We start from the raw sequence: 21704 nt of genomic DNA, 5'->3' as shown, positions 1-21704 counted from the left end.
AAAATGTTACTAAAGCAAATTTCAAGCCACACCTCTATACAATTCGGAAACGGAAAATGTCCCATAGATATTTACAAATCATATGTTTATTTATGTAGGTTGTTCTTTAGTTTATGGTTTGATTGGGTGTTGAGGAAGGTGTTTGTTGAGTGTTGACTGTTGATCACAAGTACGGAGGTCGCGGAATGCTGTTTATTTATTGTTATTAATTTATAATTAGTGCGTCCAACAAACAATACAGTCTAAAGGTAAGTGTATGACATCATATTAGACTATTTATGTAGGTTTCAGCAGATCTTCAATCTGTCGAAGGGCTTAGTATCATGATTACATCTGTTTTTTTAGCTTTATTTTATTACGCATTTTGGATTATGCACCCTGAATAACGCAATGGTAGACTCTAGAGTTGCGTAAATTCATTGTCCAGCGTGGGGTACCGAAGTATCGTTTACATGCGGTTCTAAAAATGTGACTAGACGCATGAATACGTCGGGACGCATTGGTGGCGCTCCTTCTAAATATGGAACGGGTGTTAGTCAACGTTTCTGTTGTCCTCGGCGTGGTGTCAGCAGCGGTCCCTGTAGTTATGTAACAGCCCTTGGAGGTGCGTGTCAGCACGTGCATAGGAGAGTGCACGCGGCGGCACTTCCACGTCGGAAGCACGACATACGACGCACGGGCACGACGCAATCGCGCACGCGGTCGCCGCGCTGGCCTCACACCAGTTTCCTAGCAACACGTTGTTGATGCCACTGCTGACCCAATGAACACAATAACACATGGTAACTAGCTGTTACATCATACCTCAAATGCATCGCGACCGTATTTTCGCTGCTTACGTTGCTAGGGTGTCTATTAGCCATAACATAATTGCTTATGCAAATTGGAAGGGAATTCTTGTTAAGACCGAGGTATTTTACTAAATTGAGTGAGTATACTGTTCATTATTATGTTTTATAATGTTATTTTCACATAGTAGTGACCTTGGTAAACAATTTATTATTGTTATAATCAAATAAAGCTTGCAATAAACTCAGTGGTGCATAGTCTAGAGCCTGCTATTGCCAACTATAAATAGCATCTAGACCTTTGTGTGACCTAGATTTCAGTTCACACTTCCTGTAGGATTTCTAATTTTAAGTGTCACCTAGAGATAGTGTTCTACTTTTCAGTGTGTATTCAGTTACATTCTTTTTACCTTTAAATACCAACAGAGCAATGTTTAAGGAAATGGAATATTGTTTTACATTGGGCTATAAATACATTACACAAAATCTATTACTGTGTTATTGTAGTACAATAGGGCAAAGACCTTTTTAAATGAGTTGTCCAACTTAGTAGTATTCATGTCTAGACTGTTGGCATCATGAATTATAATTAACACTAAGAACAATTAACATATTATGAGGCATACCAAGGCCGCCTAATCTTTACCCAAATGATAAGTATTCAGTTCTAGCAGAGATATGTACATACCTTTGAGACATTCTTATCTTAGTTTTATACAATCAATACAGAAGGCGCTACACCTTTTAGTTGATAAAATCACTAGGAAATGAAGTCACCAAGCCACCAAATATTTATTATTAATCAACACAAAATAAATCCAAAAACATTAAAAATGTTTATATCTTTCCAGGTTTTAAAATCTATATTATTAGATTAAAATAAAATTAAAATGGTACAAACATTAATCTAAGATTTTATAATCAGCTCTAACTGCATGGTATTGAATGATATCAGAATCAAAACAAACAAATAATAACAGTAATTCATGACATCATTTCCTCATTGGACACTGAAGTATGTGAAGCTAATACACTTGTTTGTTTACAACACCTTCAATTCAACTACCAGTTTTACAAATTGATTGCTTTGCTTATGTTTGATGCTTTGTTCAAATCTTTGTGAAATTTAAACAAGTTTAATAGCAACTTACATCTTTCTGAAAAAAAAGAAAACATTAATAAACATCTGGATAAAATTTAAATGCTAATAGTAATTTACCAGCCTACTTCATTTTCGAATAGATCTACTAATTTTCCTGCTACAATGTGTTTACTAATTCACATTTGGTTTTTCTACATTAATCATACTTCCACCACGTTTTCCTCCAGCAAAATGAGTAGAATCATTATAACAAGCCATACAAACATTGTCCATAATATTCATCACATCAACAAGATTGTTGACATCCTCATTCAACAATATGATAACATTTCCTTAGCCTTAGACAGACTGTGCCCTTATCAGAACTAATTTAAAGTTAATTAATAGCATGAGCAGACGTTTTGCGCAGTAATTAAGTATACTAGAGATGTACCTAGTGCAGGGCCGTAATAGGGCATTGTAAATAATATCTGTTGTTAGATAATCGCGTTAGTGTGTCATTCGGCGTCTCGCTGCTACTCAATTCTCTGATGACACGGGGACGCTACGCCGACCACGCTATTACATTTAGCTGTTTGTTACTATGCCAAGGTCACGCGATATTATGTGATTGTGTCGCCATTTCACGCGATAAATTACAGATAAAAATACTTACTTGTATTATTTTCTTTTTCGCGTTCCTGGTCTTTTTTTAACAGAAATTCTTTAAGATAATTACGTTTGTGATTATATTGCGAACTGATTTGCTGATATCTATTACGCATTAAATGCGCACTTGATACCTACCTTACACATTTCAAGCTCTAAAATAATACAAGAGATAACAGTCGTTTGAATACGAAAAGTAACATAGCCGCGCTAAATTCCAAAGTGTTTCTTCTTGATTTAGAAGCTCGTGCTCCGGGCATGCAAACTCTAGAAAAAGTTATTTGCATAATCAATGTTTGTCTTAGATTCATGTCAATTTATGACAAAACATCGTAAAACAGAAAAGTCGGACGGGGAACTTATTCCGATCCGTCGAGCTCGGCTGGCTAATAGACATAAATAATTTGAGCGTTGCAACATCGCTTCCGAAGGTTTGTAGCAGCGGCGCTTCACAGCTTATTGCGTCGAACTGCCAAACAATCCGAAACAATGCTTCAGCGTCAACAAAGATTACTAACTTTAAAACTATTCCTCATAATGGGATCTTTGTTACATTACGCGAGCTGCTAACTACTTAGGTGTCTTTATTTATGTACCTGTCTGGTATTATTCATTCTTTGTATGGTTTCATTGTTATATATCACGCATTATTTTGTCGAATAGGGTGAAGGTGTGTTGAAGGTACAACTTGTCTAGCTTCAACTGAAATCAATATCAGTTTATATTAAGTCTGAAAGAAACATCAAACGAAAGTTGTTCTGATTAACATTATGGTTATTAATTTATAGCTTTAGGAAGAGATTGATAAAGTTTACCCAGACCTTTATTTTTTGTCATAGTTCCTTGATGTTCTGGGGCTGAACTCAAAATTGTGTATCTAAATCTCGTAATATTAAAACAGTCTCTAAGATCTGCTGTACTAAAGCGTACTGGTCACGAATTTGATTCTTGAACCCTTTATGTACGGTCTAGCTGGTGCAGCGCCAATTCTGAGTGGTCCATCCAGTTTAAATTGACCATCTGACGCTTCATACCACTGGATCTGAAAGGTGTATGTTTGAGCAGATGGCGCCAATGCGCGGCGAGCGAGGTGGTTCACCGGCGCGAGGCGCGCGCGCTTCTCTCCCACTGCCCCGGCGACTGATCCGTCAGATTGCTCGCCACGTCGCCTCCAGCGGCCGCTCACTGCGTCGCCTCGAAGTCTCTGGCAGGGTCATTGACAACTTCGACGACATCGACGACGCCTCCGATGATTCCGATATGGAACAGTCCCAGCCTGCGTAAGTTTTACTAATGTTATTAAGTAGCTGTAATGTTTCCTCTTTGCCGATGACTTCCCTTCTAGGAAATGATTGGTGATGTACTGTAGAAAATCCTCTTTTACCTTTTGCTTGTTTCCTATCCTAAAGAGAAGCGATTAGTGGTCAAAAAAAAATCATTTCTATACTGTCTTGTTTAGATTGCACAAAGCGCAGTCCAACTTTGTTAGAAACAAAGAGTAATTCTCAGATAGCAGGAAACGCTAATTGTTCCTAAAATTATCCCTGGAACGTACCAGTGGCGAAGGCTCCCTATAACCCGATTCCTACCGGCTTTACCTTCGGAACACTCCTTAAAATGCGTCACATAAATGTGTATTATTCTCAAGAAAAGATCGTTTATTTAAATTAAATTCTATATTTATTACGACATTCATCAATATTTTCAATACGACTAATTAAAAATAAATAAATGAATAAACGCCTGTTCTATTTGTCATTGCAAAAGTTGCATACCGAAAATTGCCGTCAAACAACTCGACGGCGCGCGCAGGAATCGCGTAAAGCGAAAAAGATGTCGATGACGTCACGCGGACGTACTTTTCTATGGCGCGTTTTACCGGCGAGGTAACCCGGAATTCATCGGCTTATTGGGCGACTAGTAGGTACGACAGGCGCAGCGGCGCGGGCGGCGCGGCAACTAGCGAATGTGTGAGTGAGATGTAATGATATTTAATGAGAGAGAGACAATGAATGCAATTTTATTGTTGTGATGACATTTATGATTTTAGAATTAGTTTTGTTTTCATTTTGCGCGCCTATTTTAGGTTTTTTTGCATTATTATGTTTATTATATTTGGATGAGTTAAATTGTGTTAAATTATTTATGAATGTTATTATTTAGTGTAAAATCGTGGTGATTGTGTGAATGTACTGGTCGTATCTTACATGTATTTGTAAGTACTTATTACTTTCATTGTTATTGTTTGAGTATTGCGATCAGGGACAACAAGTAGGTAGAAGTAGAAGCAATAAATATTGTTAAATTAGTTATTAATCAGTAAATTAATGTTGTAGAGTGTAGACATTGTCACTTTAGTATTGTATTTAGTATTGTATTAGTATATATATGACATTGTTACTTTAGTACTTATTAGTCTGTGACATTGTTTTCAAAATGCTCCTAGTGCCAACATGTACCTATCTACCAAAATAAACAATACAGAATTCAAAGGATATAGGTAATTAGTATTTTAAACATTCCCTTAAGTTATTCGCTACGATATTACTTTATATATTTATCAATGGCTTATTGGTACCTAGCTGTAAAGTGTTTTTATTATTTCTCCGATTGTTTCTAGTACCTAGATAGCATTTGGAGTCAATCAAAGTTGTATTTAAAAATTAAAACACTTATTTTAACATGAAATTTGAAGTAATAGGATAGAATCATTCCTCATCAATAATTTCGTTCATAGGTAGGTAGGTACCTACTTAGTTCTTACCTACTATGAAAGTAGTTTGGTAAATCGGATCGCAATACAACGATTCTGTTCTGTTAACGTATGGTTAGTGGTCAACCTAGTGTCAAATTTGTTCAAGCCGCCGCCCGCCATCGCGTCGGTCACCCACCTATGGAATGACCGCACCAAGAGTTGCTTAACTTTAGCTTTAGCAGTTTTAGCTCCGGCTTGCCTTTTAACAAAACTCACCCTTCGCCACTGGAACGTACCCAACCAGGTAGCAAGAAATGATTGGTTATTATTAGCTTGAGAGCATGTCGGAGACCCTTTGAATACCTCGGGAGACACTGCGCCAACACGCTGGCAAGTAAACAAAAGTAAAAAAACCGACAGACGTGACCTAGTCGTTTTGCGGAAACGCGAAAGAGCAATTTCTATTGAAGATGAAAAGTGCAATGTAAATTCTCCTCATTTCATAAACTAACATTGAAAGCTCCACTTTCCTTTTAAAGCAGTCGTTTCGTTTGATTGCGTCTACTCATTGAGTCGTTCAAGGCGCTCCATAGTGGCTAGATCAACATATGTGTGTCTATTGACCTCACGTAACGTACGTATGTACTAGGAAATACACGGCGCCTGTACAAGTGCACAGATACAGTAATCAATAACTGCTCACATGTATAAAGGGCCTTCATCTCTTATCTAGACACAGGGGACTTACTTGCCTACAATCAATATAAATCTTTGGTATTATGAGAGGAAAATAAATGCTGTATGAAATATAATATTATTAAAACCTAACGTTTAATAAAAGTAGGGAAGTGCATGTAAATGTCTGACTAGCGCGTGTTACACCGACGGATGACGGCGAATTTAAATAGAGGAAGCTTGCGTCATGCAAAGGACGTACGCATCTTTATTCTACCCAAATTGGTAGGTCCCCTGTCACATGAATGAATACTGGCGTGTTATTAAATCATATTTGTCGCGTGTATTACGGTATTTATTTTAGTTATGCAAACACACGTCCTCATCGTTTATTTAAAATGGTCGACAACATGAGTAGACATTTTATGAACTCTACATTTTCATTTCTTGTATAGTTTAATTTAAATATTTCTTTGATTTAAAGCCATAAATGGGCACGTGCCATGAAACGAGCCTAAGACAAAAATAGAAAAAACAAATTAACTGCTAAAAACTGGTTTTACGTGTCGGATTATTATTACATGCTTACAAAAACACTTAATCTATGTGATATACTGTATACATAATAATATTATTATTTAATAAAAAACAAAACATTAGTCACGTGCCTGTGAGATACAATTTTAAAATCACGTGTGTCAAATAAACGTGGCTTGTGATGTAATCGCTACGATGCTTGTTAACTGTACACTGCTGGGATTCTGCGCTGTCTTTTTGTATTGATAAAATGCATTACTTCCTTGTGTTATTTACTATTACATTATTGCACATAAGAAAACTATTGTAACAAATTTTCTATCAAAGTTTTATAGAGTGTGGCCAATTATCAAGATGTTTAATTTAATGTATTTTCTGCTGTCAAGTAAAAAACGCTTAGGACCTATAATGTTATTCGACTTTTGTTTTGAAACATGTGAAACATAATATGCCGTGTCTATTGGTTAGAAAAGACTAGAAAAAACACCAAATACATACGAAATATCTTTAAGACCGTGTTGATTTGATTACTAAATAACAAATGATAATAAACTAGCTGACCCGCGCAACTTCGCTTGCGTCACATAAGAGAGAATCAGAATTTTCCACGCTTTTGTAACACTTTTTACTGTTACTCTGCTCCTTTTGGTCGTAGCGTGATGATATAAAATATGCTTTTTTCACGAAAAATATTCTCAAAATGATTTATATCTCATAATATAACCAAGTTGCGCTAAGGCATATCCGCCATTAAAACAGTTGCCATGACAACGGAATTTTGTTAATTCAATGTCATTAAAATATTGATTATTGGCGACTTCGTTCGCCACCTGAATTTTCCCGGGAAATGCGTTATTTTCCCGGGGTAAAAAGTAGCCTATGTCCTTTCTCGGGTATCAAAATATCTTCATACCAAATTTCATGCAAATTGGTTTAGTAGTTTAGGCGTGATTGAGTAGCAGACAGACAGACAGACAGACAGAGTTACTTTCGCATTTATAATATTAGTGTGGATAATGATGCCAACTTTAGCGTCGCATTTTATCTCCCTTTTAGCTAATTGCCGTAAATACTTATGTGTTATCGATGTTATATAAATTACATCAGTATTTCATACTTTTTGATAATGCTTTATTTTGTATACTGTCGTAAGAACCGAAAAATGGTAGTCATTAAAAGAATCCACTTTTCGTATTTGCAAAGCTCATTTGTACCTTTGGTAATTAACTGAGGCTTCAACAAAAACTTAGTTATTACCGTACTGTCAAGCCTGTCAGACCTATTGAAATGTGTTTTCTAGCAAAAAATACTAGTAGTAATAGGTATACCTAATACGTATAATGTCGTGTCAAAGGATAGTCAATATCAGGTCGAAGTGTCAGTCAGAGGACATGAACTGTTTAGGTTATCACCTTAGAAACCGAGGAAGCATGCTCCCGAGGTACCAAGGTCACTTGAATCAGGCCACAAATTTTAAACATGTTGCTATCTCGATATCAACATGTTTTAGGTCATCAATCAACTGTAAGTCAGCGTGAAACTGATAAAAGCTTACTTGTTATCGTTTCGCTAGGTTAGTGGGTAAGACAAAGTGTGATAGTACGGGAATAGTCACTGTGATTGATAAAGAGATTATGACATCGCGTCGACCATTGTGATGCACATTGCAAAATGTTCGAAAATGACAGTATCGTGTGAACTATAAAAATTAACTACTTTTATATTAAGCAGATTGATGCGTTTCTTTTTTACACAACTTTCAAGTTGGTGAGATTGACTGTATGTTGTAATAACCGCTTCTTAGTAATGCCAGCCTGTAAGCTTGCTGTTTCAATGTTTTTAAACTGTTGCGGAACAGGTAAACGAAGAGTAAATAAACGACTGTTTCACATGTAGTATTTTCTCAACAGAAATAACGTGTCAGATATTTTTGGATACGGTCTAGACTTAGATATTTGAGCCACAAGATAGACGTATACAAAATATAGGTATAATATTGAAATGGCGCTAGAGGGTGGGCATTAATTGGATGTCAGAATCCGACCCCGTACAGTTATATACGGGGCTAAGTTTGAAAGGTCATCGAGAATTTGAGTAACTGCAGAATGCGCTCAACTTTATCTCTGAATGTCTGATAGCTCTATGAAAGTGCAAGTTTTCATATCACCAGCTTTTGTGTGGCTGAAATATTACTAACTAGCTATGCGATGTATCTGCCCTCGTTTTCAACAGTTGAAAAGTTAATAAAATGTGAATGTTACAACACGGCATTTCGTTCCTAGAAAATTTAATAAAACACTGAACAAAGTTTCGAGTCCGTAATGAAAATATCAGATAGTGGAGCATCAAATAAATATACTTTAAATAAACTACTACGAAGCTAAATGCATCAAGGCTTCTCTTTTCCCAACCTCACCGCAATCCTATTACTATTTCTGTCATAGATACACCCAATCACTTATCGATTGCATTCAGTTACTCGCAATTTTCTCATCTTGTGAAAACTGGGTATTATTTACGCACTATCCAATGCGGTACCAGAAGAAGACAACTGGGAATAATGTATTACTGAACTGAATATAAAAGTTCTGCATCTTTCTATTGGTAATATAGAATTGTAAGTAGTAGGTATTTGTAGTTAGTTGTGTGTGTAGTGTTTTGTCCTATGATAGTATGTTCTCGTCCACCAGGGTGGCTTGTGGAGGCAACGCCGGCAACCTGCCCCCGGCAGACCACGACGATGACCTGACGAGTCTGAGCTGGCTGCAAGACAGGAATTTACTTAGAGGTAGCTTAGATAACACTACAAAACTGGCTTTATTGCCACGCCTATGAATCCTGCGGTTGATAAGCACGCTTAAGCGAAATTTTGCAAAAAAATATCCGCTTAAACAGTGTGTTTTTTTTTCACCTGCGCTTGCCAACCGCGCGGTCCATAAGCTTGCTTGACTGTAAAGTCGGCTCAAGTAATGTTAGATTTGAAGAACTGTGCAAAACTAACAAATCCGATCGTGTATGTTATCAGGTTTTCGTGATTAAATTCTAACTTATCTGTTCGGGAATGTGGCTAATTAGAAATTATTTCAATGAAGATTAATTCGTTAGATGGCTTAGCACGATAGAAGAATAATCTGCGTCCACCTCGAACTAAGTATATTCCATTGGCCAAAAGAGAGCAGTGGGACACATAATTGGCTATAAAACAAGAGAAAGATTTGTTCTGAATTTCTATTTTAAATGGCCAATATAAGACAACTGTCGTCTGAATCTGATGTACCGTTATTGATGCGTTTGCTCCCTACAGACACGTTTCTTCCGTGTAGGCAGTAAGTGCACAAATGCCATTACGCAACATAGGAAGCCACCTTAAGACAAATAGATGTCACGTGTTCTCTCACTCTTGTCCAACGAGACAATATTTTACACTTTCAGTATAAAAAGACATTTAATAAACTTTATTTTATTTCGTTTTATGCCTCTTTTTTCTTTAGAGTTCTCATTACAGAAAGTCTGAAGTAGTCCTTTGTTAATTATAACCTATCCAATTTAGCTTTGCGTTTTGCTTTACAGAGTTATGAGCTTATGATATTACCCTCTGCTAAATATGCACCTAAAATAGGTCAAACCTGGTCGGATAGGAAAGCAGTCCCGATTAGATTTGTATAGTTCAGTTGATTCGATACCCGCCGGCTATTAATTTAGCCACGAACCACTCGAAATTACTGAAACGATTGGATGTTTGGAAAATCTAATCCCTTCACTAAACTGCAGCGAATTTCCTAGAATATTCAGATTTAGAATTCGTTGTTTTTTTCATACGACAGGAGCAAAAAATCTTCATAATGTCAAGATGAAAAAAAACATTCACTAATAAGGTGATTAATTATAAAGGTTCTAGATGTGAATTGAACAAAAAACCTGTTCTATTCCAGGTATAAATCTGACAAAAAGTGACATGGAGGACACAAAAATGGTGGACAACCAAATCATTGTAAAGGTGAGTAAATATTACTATTTACTGTACGCATTTTACAGTTTTCATTACATACATTGTAGTAAAGAAACACATGTTTTCTGGACTTTATTACGTCGTAATAAGGCTTGTTTTGTTGTTGAGGATCTCTTATGTAATAGGCGTTACTGGTAAACATTATCGTAGGTATTATAAGTGGAGAGACTGCACGATATTGTCGCTTGTCTTTAAACCCTATTTGAAACACCCACTACTATTTCATATTGTAATATTTGTATCTCTATAGTAAATAAATGCTAAGTGATAAATTGAAATCCTTTCTAAACATGCTCTATAATTAAAATCTTGCAGCATTTTCTGAATAATATATCAGATGGAATTTTTTAACAGATATTTCTATACATTTACCGTTATTTTATCCAGCAGATAAGGTTCTCTAGCACTTACTCGTAAGCCGTGAATCTGGCCCTAAATGTAGTGATATACATTTTGCCTGACCATGGCAAATGTTTTAGTATATACGGTAGAGCACTATCAATATAAAACCTTCAAGTTGCGTATATCTGTTCCGTTGTAGGCTTGGCAGGTAGATTGATGGCCGTGTAATCTTATTACTTCAACAGTAGACTATCAGATAATACATTTGATGACTCCACACTTGTTCTAGGGACTTATGACCCTTAAGTACAGTAGGGCCTCTTGGCAAAAAGCATAGGTGTAATGTAGGGAGTGGTCGCTGTGTCACTAATTTAGTAGATTGTCATTTAGTCGATTTTATAACAGAACTTTTAGAGATTATGAAATTGGATGACCGATACTTATAATTTGTTAGTTAAGGTTGCGTTTTACTTTATTAATTAGATTACTGAGTAAAGGTGAGTAAATTTTAGGTTAAAAAGGGCATTAAACGTTGATATATAATTTAAATTAAGCCACAAAACACGCGGAAATGACTCCTTGCAAGGCAAAACGAATCAAGCTTAAGAATTTAATAATTAAAAATAAGATTATAAAAGTATTTAGATTAGATGTTTAACCTAATTAGTGTTTATTATACTTAAAACATATACATAAGTGTATTTACTACAGATAACATGTGTATATATAAGTACACGTACGTATAATATCAAATAACGTTATCGTCACTGCATGATACAACTTACGTAGGTTTATATTTTACGTCAAATGGCGCACTTGTCGCTTTTATTGTGACATAATGCGACTAACTTAGATATTACTTTTAAATAGAGTAGTCGACTACCGGTCAAATCGCTTTTATGAAATATCAAATACACACTTTTCCATAAAAATAATATTGAATTTTCATATTCAAATATTGTGTTTTCGCCGAGATCAAACGAGTGTCTAATATAATGTGTCAGTGTGTAATACGTTTAATTTTAACATTATTAACGAAAAAATCATGAACAAAGAAAGAAAATTAATGAAAAAACTTTTTGGATAAATCTTTTACAGTTTGGTATTTTTTGTCAACCATTGCTTCAGGTTTTTTTCTCGTTTCCCTTCAACCGACAATAATAATAGAACCGTTTTGTACAAAAACGTGCACAATTTATCTCTATCTTATCATATTGCAGTTCCGGCGCAATGATAACTTATAAAAATGTATATTTGTTTAATAAAATATACTGTGGTTTACAGTAAAACTGCACATTATTTTATGTAGGTACCTAATCATCAGATATGCCACTATGAATAGTAATTTATATAATCCATTATACCGGCAACATATCAAGACAAAACTATGACATTCAATATAGAAACATTACACAATATTTTTTCTAAGATAGAGTGACATGTATTGTAAACAAACAAGCTGTACGCACGTCTAAAAGGAGATCATCCACGCTCCATACATTTTTGGGCCTTTTATCAAAGTGCCGGCCAACAAAAAAAAGTGACATGTATCGATAGAGCTAGCCATTTGAAGCAATAATTAGTATGGCACAAAACCGGTAGGATCGCTTTGAACCGAGTTATACAGGTTTGAAGATTCATAATATTCAAACATTAGTTAATTTCTGTAAGTGCTGTGAAACATAAAATAATGATTGATTTTGCTAGAATTAACTATCTAAAGCAAACGACCACTCTCAAGTTGATTTAAGGTCGTAAGTACACGTATCAACTCGGAAACGGGTCGTCACCGTATCAACTCGAGCTCATCAGTATTATTTGTATGTAATTCCCTACTGTAACACACTTATCGGAATCGTTATGTGATCGCCCCGGCTCACGACCATAGGAGTGGTTCGTATGCGCATTATGCATACACCAGCACCCAGGGTGGAGTGCAGGACTATGTGCAAATTCCGATAGAAGGGCGGGCATACCTTCTAAACCGCAACATGTATCCTCATAACAAGGGCCCTCATCACAAATGGTGCCCGAAGCACAAAATATTGTTCCACATGCCGATGAGTCGGACATAACAACCCAACGGCAACACTCTAGGTGACCTCTTACCTAGACGATGGTTTGATAGTTGCACACAATCGAGGGTGCGGCCCCTTGGGTTCGCTAAGGGAGGATGCGCTGACCTTGCGCTAGTCGCCAGTGACCAGTCCAGTTACGACGCATTCAGGCGCCGGGGGAATCAAACTCGCACCTAAGAGGCCGCACCCTCGTTTCCGAGTTGATACGTGTACTTACGACCTTAAATCAACTTGAGAGTGGTCGTTTGCTTTAGATAGTTAATTCTAGCAAAATCAATCATTATTTTATGTTTTACAGCACTTCCAGAAATGAATTAATGTTTGAATATTATGAATCTTCAAACCTGTATAACTCGGTTCAAAGCGATCCTACCGGTTTCGTGCCATACTAATTATTGCTTCAAATGGCTAGCTCTATCGATACATGCCACTTTTTTTTGTTGGCCGGCACTTTGAAAAAAGGCCCAAAATGGATGATCTCCTTTAATTTTGAAAAGTGAAAAGACAATACAAAATTTAATATAAAGAAACAATAAGAAAAATTTCGCGAAAGATCAATACTATTTCTTTGTGGAATTGTTTACACTTTGTATTTGTACAAGTGCATTCGTGCGCGCTCGTGTTCGTTCGAGCCATGTGTCGTGTACATTGAACTAGAGACTAAAGGAAGCAAGCGTTTGTACTGACCGACCTAGTTTTTAATGTGTCACGGCTTATAACGTTAATTTGTAGACCTGCTTACGTTGCAAATGGAATTCGAGTTATGTTTCTGTGGATTTTTGGGCGCCTTTATATGTAAAAACATCGTCGTTTTGGAATACGCTGAAAGTAACAGCTAACAACTTACTATGTACATAAAGATTGTGTATGTACAGAAAGTGTTTTACAAATTTCAGTATTTTGTGAGATCATGGAAATAATTTTGTGATAGTATCTATGACTAATCATAATATATTTCCTTTTATTTCTTGTTATTACCGGTTACGATACATGATCCATCTCCGATACATGTAGTTTAATAATTTTATCGCGTACAATTCTTGATAAGAACGCGACCGTGAAATATTTATATTTATCTTAAAGTAACTCGCTGATTGTTGCCATCTGAGCAAATCTTTATTTACCTGTATTTCAGTTTTGAAAAATTGAAATGCGTAAAAAATTAACGCCAAAAACTATTAAAAAAATCGATAACCCAATTCGATAAATTGTGTTATTTTTTAGAATACGTAATAAAAGAATACCATTGACAATTACTTCATATGTAAAGAGGTACTTCATTGTTATATTATGATAAGTATATCAGTGGCGCCATCATCGTGAAAATGAAATTACAATAGCGTTCGTTTACATCTTTCCGACCAGAACGCGATTTCATCAACACAAAATTTTACACTATCACAAGGAATAAGCTTTTTCATAGCAGCAATATGATGTAAGACAGCAGAATAAACTTGCAATTTCTATTCACAGAGAGAGTCAAAAACTCCGCCTCCAGTGGCGCGGGTACCATCACCTCCCCGCACGCCATGCAAGGCGCCGCCCTCGCCCCCAGCCAACACGCACACCAAACCACCGTACTCGTTCTCATGCCTCATCTTCATGGCGATTGAAGCCGCACCGGCACGCGCTCTGCCCGTCAAGGAAATATACGCGTGGATCGTACGACACTTCCCATACTTCAGGCACGCTCCGCAAGGCTGGAAGAACAGCGTGCGACACAATCTGTCCTTGAATAAGTGCTTCCATAAGGTATGTGATCATTTTTCAACATGATATTGTTATAGAAATGAACGGTGTTTATAAAATGCCAGTAGGTGTACGTTGCAGCGGTTTTTTAAATATTCGACACTTAAAATCTTACGTATATGCACGTTACTAAGCTTCGTAGTACCAAGAGTTAAGTACAGGCTCGGTGTCAAAATATTAATGGCTAGTTACACAGCCTGTGGCTAGCTACCAGATAACCTATCCAATAGTTAAATTTAGATAAGCAACTGTCAAAACTACTCAGAATTGTGAAACTGTGGCTCATTCGTGCTTTCTATCAATAAAACTGTTGTGGAAAACTCCTTTTATAAAGAAACATGAGACAAATGCTTATCAGTTTAACTTAGAACATGCACTTAGATGACACACAAAACAGCATAAGTTCTTATTGTTTACAAATTGAGCAACAAACAGATGTTGACCCTTGTTTCATCATTTTGTACTGAAGTAATGACACATCAGTCCATTGTTTGTGTGTAAACAAATATAATCTATTTATAACTTATAATATCATTTGTCTATATTAATGCATTGAGTAATGTTTGTATGACACTACAACAGGTGAAAGATATCTATCATGAAAATGAAATTATACTGGATATCAAACTGTCAACTTTTATTATGAATTTATTAATACTTAATGGTTTAGTTTAATACTGTTATTAAATTACTAAAAAATATCTATCTATCTATCTTTCGTGAAAACGATATTTCGTCATATATTGAAGGTGTTTGTTTATGACCTTTTTCTATTCTCTTTTGACACGGAGTAGGCAGTATCGGATAAGCATACCTTATATTCTTGGACCATATTTCGACCGACATTTGATAACGGATTAATTCCTTAATTATAGTGGGGTATCTGTTTCCGAATGGAATGAAAATATATAACTAATCGGAACTTAAACGATGTTTATTTCACAATTTTCTGACAACCTTCTGTAACATAATATATTATTAGTATCGCTCGACTTTGAAATTCCGGACCTATCTCAACAATTTTCAGTGAGCTACTTAAGTATACTGAATGTGTTTTTAAACATTTCAATGACCGAATCAATGTATATGAGACTACTGCTTACTTGGCTACTAAAAAGGAAAAACATTACAAAGAAAAATATAAAACTACAACTAAACATGATACAATAATTATTAGTCTTATCGCTAGTTAATCATTAAATTAATGTTATACCTAAAATTTGAGAATTGTGTATCACACGAGGTGTTTGTCACCAGCATTTACCTTCTAGAAAAAACTGGACAAACATGATCACATGTAGGAACTCATGCATCTATTTAAGCTTTTTAGGTAGTTAGTTCTTGAATGAAAGTGTGACAAACATACATCCTGACACTTGAGAAAGGACGTATTTTTTCATAAAAACTTGAAAATGTAAGGATTTATTAGTTATTACTAAGAGTGTTATTCTCATTATAGCCAAGAACTGACTAAACGCTTCAGTACTTATATTTATGAATGAAAACATCACTTGTGATTTCCTAGAAATTATGTGGAGAAGTAAATAATGGTATTTAAATTGTTTTTTCCTTTTATTCGTAGGTGGCGGCCGCGCCGGGCCTGGGCAAAGGTTCCCTGTGGACTGTGGACCCACAGCACCGTGCCTCATTACTCCAGGTGATTATTTTGATTACTTCATCATTTGTAATTATTAAATAGACACATTTCAACTGTAGTATTGTGAACTTAGCAGTCATGTTAACCAAGTTATAAATATCAGAAAAATATATTTCTAGACTTAAGCAACGTTGAAATCACATTTTGTTTTAATTTCTGATAATAACTTTCTGATGTTAACAATTACTTAAATGACATAAAGTAATCACTCTCTCGGTCCACAATCAAACCTTTTATCATACTACAGTCTACATTGGCATTGTCGTTTTTCCATAGAACGACTACATTCAAAATTACAAAACACTGCAAAAATGCCAGACGGCTTTTAAGGATATGAAGTTATAAATCAAAATAATAAACCATTAAGCTGCAACTGCCTGTGAATAAGCCCAATAAATATGTATTTTCGCGTGGCTTTCGCACCTCTATACTAACTCACGTGGTGGTTTGGCGAAGTGCCCACTTTACATTGCACCACAAAAATATTATGTTTCATTGTCTTTTGAGTTATATGAGAATACGAAATAGCTTGCTCTCTAGATAAGCGTTTAATTCTATCTGTATTAGAAGCTGACTCTATCGTAGTGTTATCAGAAAAGTGCATTGAAATATTTACAGTGTCGTTACATAAAAGTCGAACACTTGTTTGAGAGTGTGTTTAAGCTACGATATAAAATGTTTCCAGGAGCGGAAGCGAGCTATTTTATTTTTAATAAGTCTATAAGACCGTTAAATTTATTTATAATAATGCTCAGCTATTACTTGTACAACTTCGTAATTTATCATTGAATGAATAATTACGATTATAAGAGAGGATAGTGTTACAAAAAATGTATTTGTCGTAGGCATTCGGTCGGCAGCCCATCCCGGCGGCGGGCGAGGCGCCGGAGCCGGCCGAGAGCAGTTCCCCGTCGCGCGTGTCGCTGTTGGCGCGGCGCCTCGCCGACACCGAGCCCGGCCGCGACGAGTACATCGCCGCCGCCACCGTGCTCGCCATGAAGTACGGGCCCGGGGTGCTCGACCAGGTAAACTCCACCTCAATATTTTATTGTTTTTTATAAAGGGAAGAACTCATAAACTTTCCACTTCGGTTTAAACGTCTCTGCTATCGGTAGTTATAGTATGTGAAGAAGATATTGACGTGTGTGTCCCCCCCCGCAGCTGCCCCCGGCGGCGCACCTGGTGATCAGCCGCTGCGCGCGCGACGAGCACTCGTACAGCGGCGGCGAGGAGCGCCGCACGGCCGAGGCGCTGCTCAACCTGGCCGGCGTGCGCTCCGAGCCCGCGCCCAGCTAGCCGCCCGCGCCGCCCGCGCCCCGCCCCGCCCGGCGCCGCCGCGCCCGAGCCCGCCGCTGAACACCGCTCGGACTCGCGCCGCCGTTTCGTTTTATCCTTCTCGTATGTGAAATATCTTTTAAATTGTGCCCCCGGCGCCCCTCCTCTCCGGGCGCGCGGTTCCGTTCGTCTTGCGATTCTAAAATTGTGAATTTTTTATTGATTTTTATTCACGCGAGAGACGTTTCGGGGCCTAGCCCCTCCGGTTTCGGCGATCGACGCTCACGCGCGAGTTCGTGGAACGAAAACTTCGGTGAGATTCGTGCGCCGCCGCGGTACGTAATAGACAGAAAAGTTTACCATTCTCTAGTCCGCCAAAGACGATCCCCGCGGACGTCTCGACGGGCCGAGCGATCGTCTTTGCTATGTATAAATTATATTCAATATTACGAAATAGTAATCGTGCTTAGGTAAAATGGCTCACTCGCTGTCTGTTTAGGACCTGACTATTTTCTCATTCGATATACATAATTTTCGAAGTGTACGTCGCGTTTATCGTACCGGGTACCGAGATGCCTAGAGTGACTACACTTTTACATAATAGTAGATACTTATAGTGATAGATGTGATACTACTGATACTGTCTTAGTATGAAATATTATTTAAAAGAATGGAAAATAGTTGAATAGTTACTCCCTATATGCATTTAGGTTTTCCCCCATTAACTAATAGTCAATCGATCGTAATATATTATAAGATTAATTATTCATAATTTTAAAGTAATAGTACCGTGTTTCCGTCGAACGAGTTTTGATTTTATGCCGAGTGTTGCCAGAGTAATATATGATTTATTACGTTTAATAATATTGCTAATGTGCATAATTCATTGACGGAAGTGTGGTGCGAGTAGATGTTAAGTTATAATAACTCTTTATTATTTTATTTCGCTTCGTCTTCGGCGGTACTTTTAAGGAACTCTTCACCAGTAATTTTATGAAAATTATCTATTCTAAACTGAGCAATATCTAATGTAAATTATCTATTTAATATACCTTGTGATCTGAACATACAAATATTGCATACAGGGCGATCAAAATGTATTTTATCTATTCAAATTTTGTTACTTTCAAAAGTGATACTACATGTATATATTTATATAATAGTAAATAGTTGCATTAGCCATAAGCGAGCCGTATTTTGTGTTCATACACCAAGGGATCTACTTGATACAATCGCCTACAGTGTTAACTAAAATCTTATTTATCATATTGATAAGGACTTATATCTACGTGTCTGTGCGTCATTAGATGAAACATGTACTCAAATAACTTTACCGGTATATTTAATAGACAGTAGACAGTTCCCGGTGTCTCGCAATTAAGACTTAGCGTGTAATGGCAATCGCCACAAGTATAGCGGAAATTTATTCATGTCTTTATAAGTAATAATGATTAATTTTCTATATATTGCGTAGCTGCTTCCTCTCTAGACTTACATCGATCACTACCGTAAAATAATATTAGTAGGTACAGAATGTACAGATTCACAAGTCTGTCAATGTTGCGCCATTTTTATATGTATTTTCAAAATGTTTAGGAAATGGCGCTTGACATACGGATGGCGTGTGAGTGTTAAGAAGCACAGCCTGAGGGTATATCGATACCTGTCACTGGTATCATTATAATGCTAATTAATGAACTTATGATATTTACGCAGTGTTTATGTAATTAAAACGTGGCCGTTTTCTCTCAAGTGCCTACTAAAATGCTTCTATTCTATCGTTAGAGAATTATAACTGGAGTACGGAGTGTGTTAGAGGGGACGAGTGTCGGATTGAACATCATACAATCATGAGCTGGACGACTTAACTTATTGTAAGGGGGACGTAATGAGAATGTTTTCATACTACTTAGTATAACATCATATACACTAGTGATAAGTAGGCTGTGAGAGAAGTCCCTTACTTACGTTTTATTTATATTTAATTTATTGAAATCAATAAGTTTTTGTACAGTGAGCGATGTTCTATATCCGACACTCACGGCAAAGCCTTGAAAGAATACACCAAATAGTGTTTATTGTGATAAAACTTCAGTTTAGTTTAACGTCTGTCTCGTAATATTAGTTGGGTTTTGGTATAAATGTACTATCCAAGTTGAAGTACCCCGCGCCACAGTTGGTCAAGCATCGGTCCCATCTAAATGATATGAATGGTTATGGTGAATGGGTTACTTTAGTATAATTTAATAGTGAAATGGGACAGAAAGACAGGTGTGAGTGAACTGTGGTGTCGGAATTTCTTTATTTTTATGTGTAAGCAAATGTAATTTTTATTTGAATGGCTTGATTAGTACAATTTCATTGGTGTTTCGTCGTGTTTACGCGTAGAATAACTAGACTGAAAAGCTGACTGATTTGTGATGAAGCAATATTATTTATTAGTGAAATTGATATACTTTTTCGTTTCTCCAAAACCTGCGGCTTGTCCATGGCACGAGCGTGACGTGACGTCACAATATTTTGAATATTATGCCAAATGAATATTTTTAGCTACAAGAATAATCGATTTTCATAATGTACCGTTTAGTTTTTATGAAAAAAAAAACATGCTGCAGGATGTTGTAAGACAAGTAATTTTAATATTGATATTTTAAAAATTGTCACATAAGCTTCTGCGGTTGTAAATGCAGAGCTAAGTATAAAGTATGACGATAACCCATCAAAGTTTAAGTGCTTCGAAATCAATGGCGAAATGCTTAGAAATATTTTATCCAAGCCGTATTGTGTTGACTTCCTCGTAACTATGTTTTGTAGGCAAATGAATGGTCTATGTGTGCCAAATGTTTATGAAAATGATAACATTATTACCATATTATATCAAGCAAATTCAAATACCAGTAATATGAATGTATTTATATTAATAAAAATACTATGTAACACATAGATAGATTAGGTCGTAAGTGATATTATAGTAATATAATTTAATTGCTAATTAAAATACATACATTTTTGCTGTATTTAGGAGCGTCTTCCATCTTACTCGTATTGTTTTCTCTTAGAATACTGCCGTTGGAGAAACAAGTTCGCGTGATCTAATGTAATGAATGGCCTCTGGAGTACCGTCAATATGTAATATTGTGCGTACGTGTGGGGCAGAACATCGGTGACAGTGTCAAACACGAGTCTTGTGTGTGAAAACAATGTATTCAAATACAGTGTTTATTTTGGGAGTATATACTTTGGCATGAACTTTTTTCTCTAACTGTATACACTAGCCTTTCTTTCGGTGGTATGTAGGTGAAATTTTACAGCAATAATTAGTACCTAATAGTAGTACTTTGCTGGTAGATGCTATATTATAATTGTGTGATAAAACGCGATTTATTTATTAAGTGCTGTGTTTAACTCAATTTTGTGATCGTAAGCAACTATTCAAGCAATATTACCTTTGCCCCGCATTATGTATAGGTCACGGACCAAGGCTTATACAGAATAATATACATCATAATAACGCTTTCATAAACTTATAAACGTGTATATTAGAAACAATCCCAGTTGTTTATGATCAGGAAATTCATTTAAAAAGGTTATATCGATATGATATTAAAATTGTTACGGCTCATGTTCTATTGTCAAAAATATGTTTTTTATCGATTAATTTATTTTTAGGTTAATGATGCTGTTATTATTTGTTTGTAAAACGGAATTTTTAAACAAAATGTGTATCTTTATTTAAATTAAGTGGTTTTTTTGTTTGGAATTATCGTTTTACGGACGAAATTATCATGTCACCCCTGTAAAGATAGGCAAGGAATGATTTTAAAAATCTTGTTGAAAGTAGAAAATTTAATGATAGAATTCTTATGTATATTATGGATGGGCCGTTATTTTAAAGTGGTGACGTAATAATTGTTAAAAGGTAGCCCTATGTTGTGTCCGAACTATATTTAAGTATAAAATTAAATTATTGTTGTTGTTGATATTTTGCCGGCTTTTGAACGACACCACTCTTTATTAATATTATTGCTATTGTTGAGAGTTATTGCCAAATTTTTATTTGTCCTAAAATCTTTTGTCTTTGTACATATCCATTAAATAAATTATGTACCGAGAATATACTGTTTTATTTACAAAACCACTTTCGATTAG

General features: G+C 36.1%; 1 protein-coding gene across 1 annotated transcript; it reads left to right on the top strand.

Annotated features, from left to right (window-relative positions):
• The first annotated feature begins 111 nt into the window (after window positions 1-111).
• LOC142976886 (forkhead box protein N2-like) lies at window positions 112-21669 on the top strand. Its single transcript, XM_076120463.1, has 8 exons — window positions 112-248; window positions 3604-3818; window positions 9136-9233; window positions 10378-10442; window positions 14348-14626; window positions 16206-16280; window positions 17126-17305; window positions 17442-21669. The coding sequence occupies exons 2-8, from the start codon at window positions 3604-3606 to the stop codon at window positions 17574-17576; spliced, it is 1047 nt and encodes a 348-aa protein (XP_075976578.1). The 5' UTR covers window positions 112-248; the 3' UTR covers window positions 17577-21669.
• Window positions 21670-21704: the final 35 nt, after the last annotated feature.

This window comes from Anticarsia gemmatalis, chromosome 12 (assembly GCF_050436995.1).
Source record: "Anticarsia gemmatalis isolate Benzon Research Colony breed Stoneville strain chromosome 12, ilAntGemm2 primary, whole genome shotgun sequence".
NCBI classification, from domain to species: domain Eukaryota; kingdom Metazoa; phylum Arthropoda; class Insecta; order Lepidoptera; family Erebidae; genus Anticarsia; species Anticarsia gemmatalis.
Note: the sequence above shows the minus strand (reverse complement) of the source record. Positions and strands in the feature narration are given on the sequence as shown.

Bases quoted from the DNA above. Each gene is read 5' to 3' on its own strand.
- LOC142976886 (XM_076120463.1), top strand. From the start codon at position 3,604: ATGGCGCCAATGCGCGGCGAGCGAGGTGGTTCACCGGCGCGAGGCGCG. The intron at 10,443-14,347 runs GTGAGTAAATAT...TTCTATTCACAG, and splicing joins ACAACCAAATCATTGTAAAG to AGAGAGTCAAAAACTCCGCC. The intron at 14,627-16,205 runs GTATGTGATCAT...TTTTATTCGTAG, and splicing joins TGAATAAGTGCTTCCATAAG to GTGGCGGCCGCGCCGGGCCT.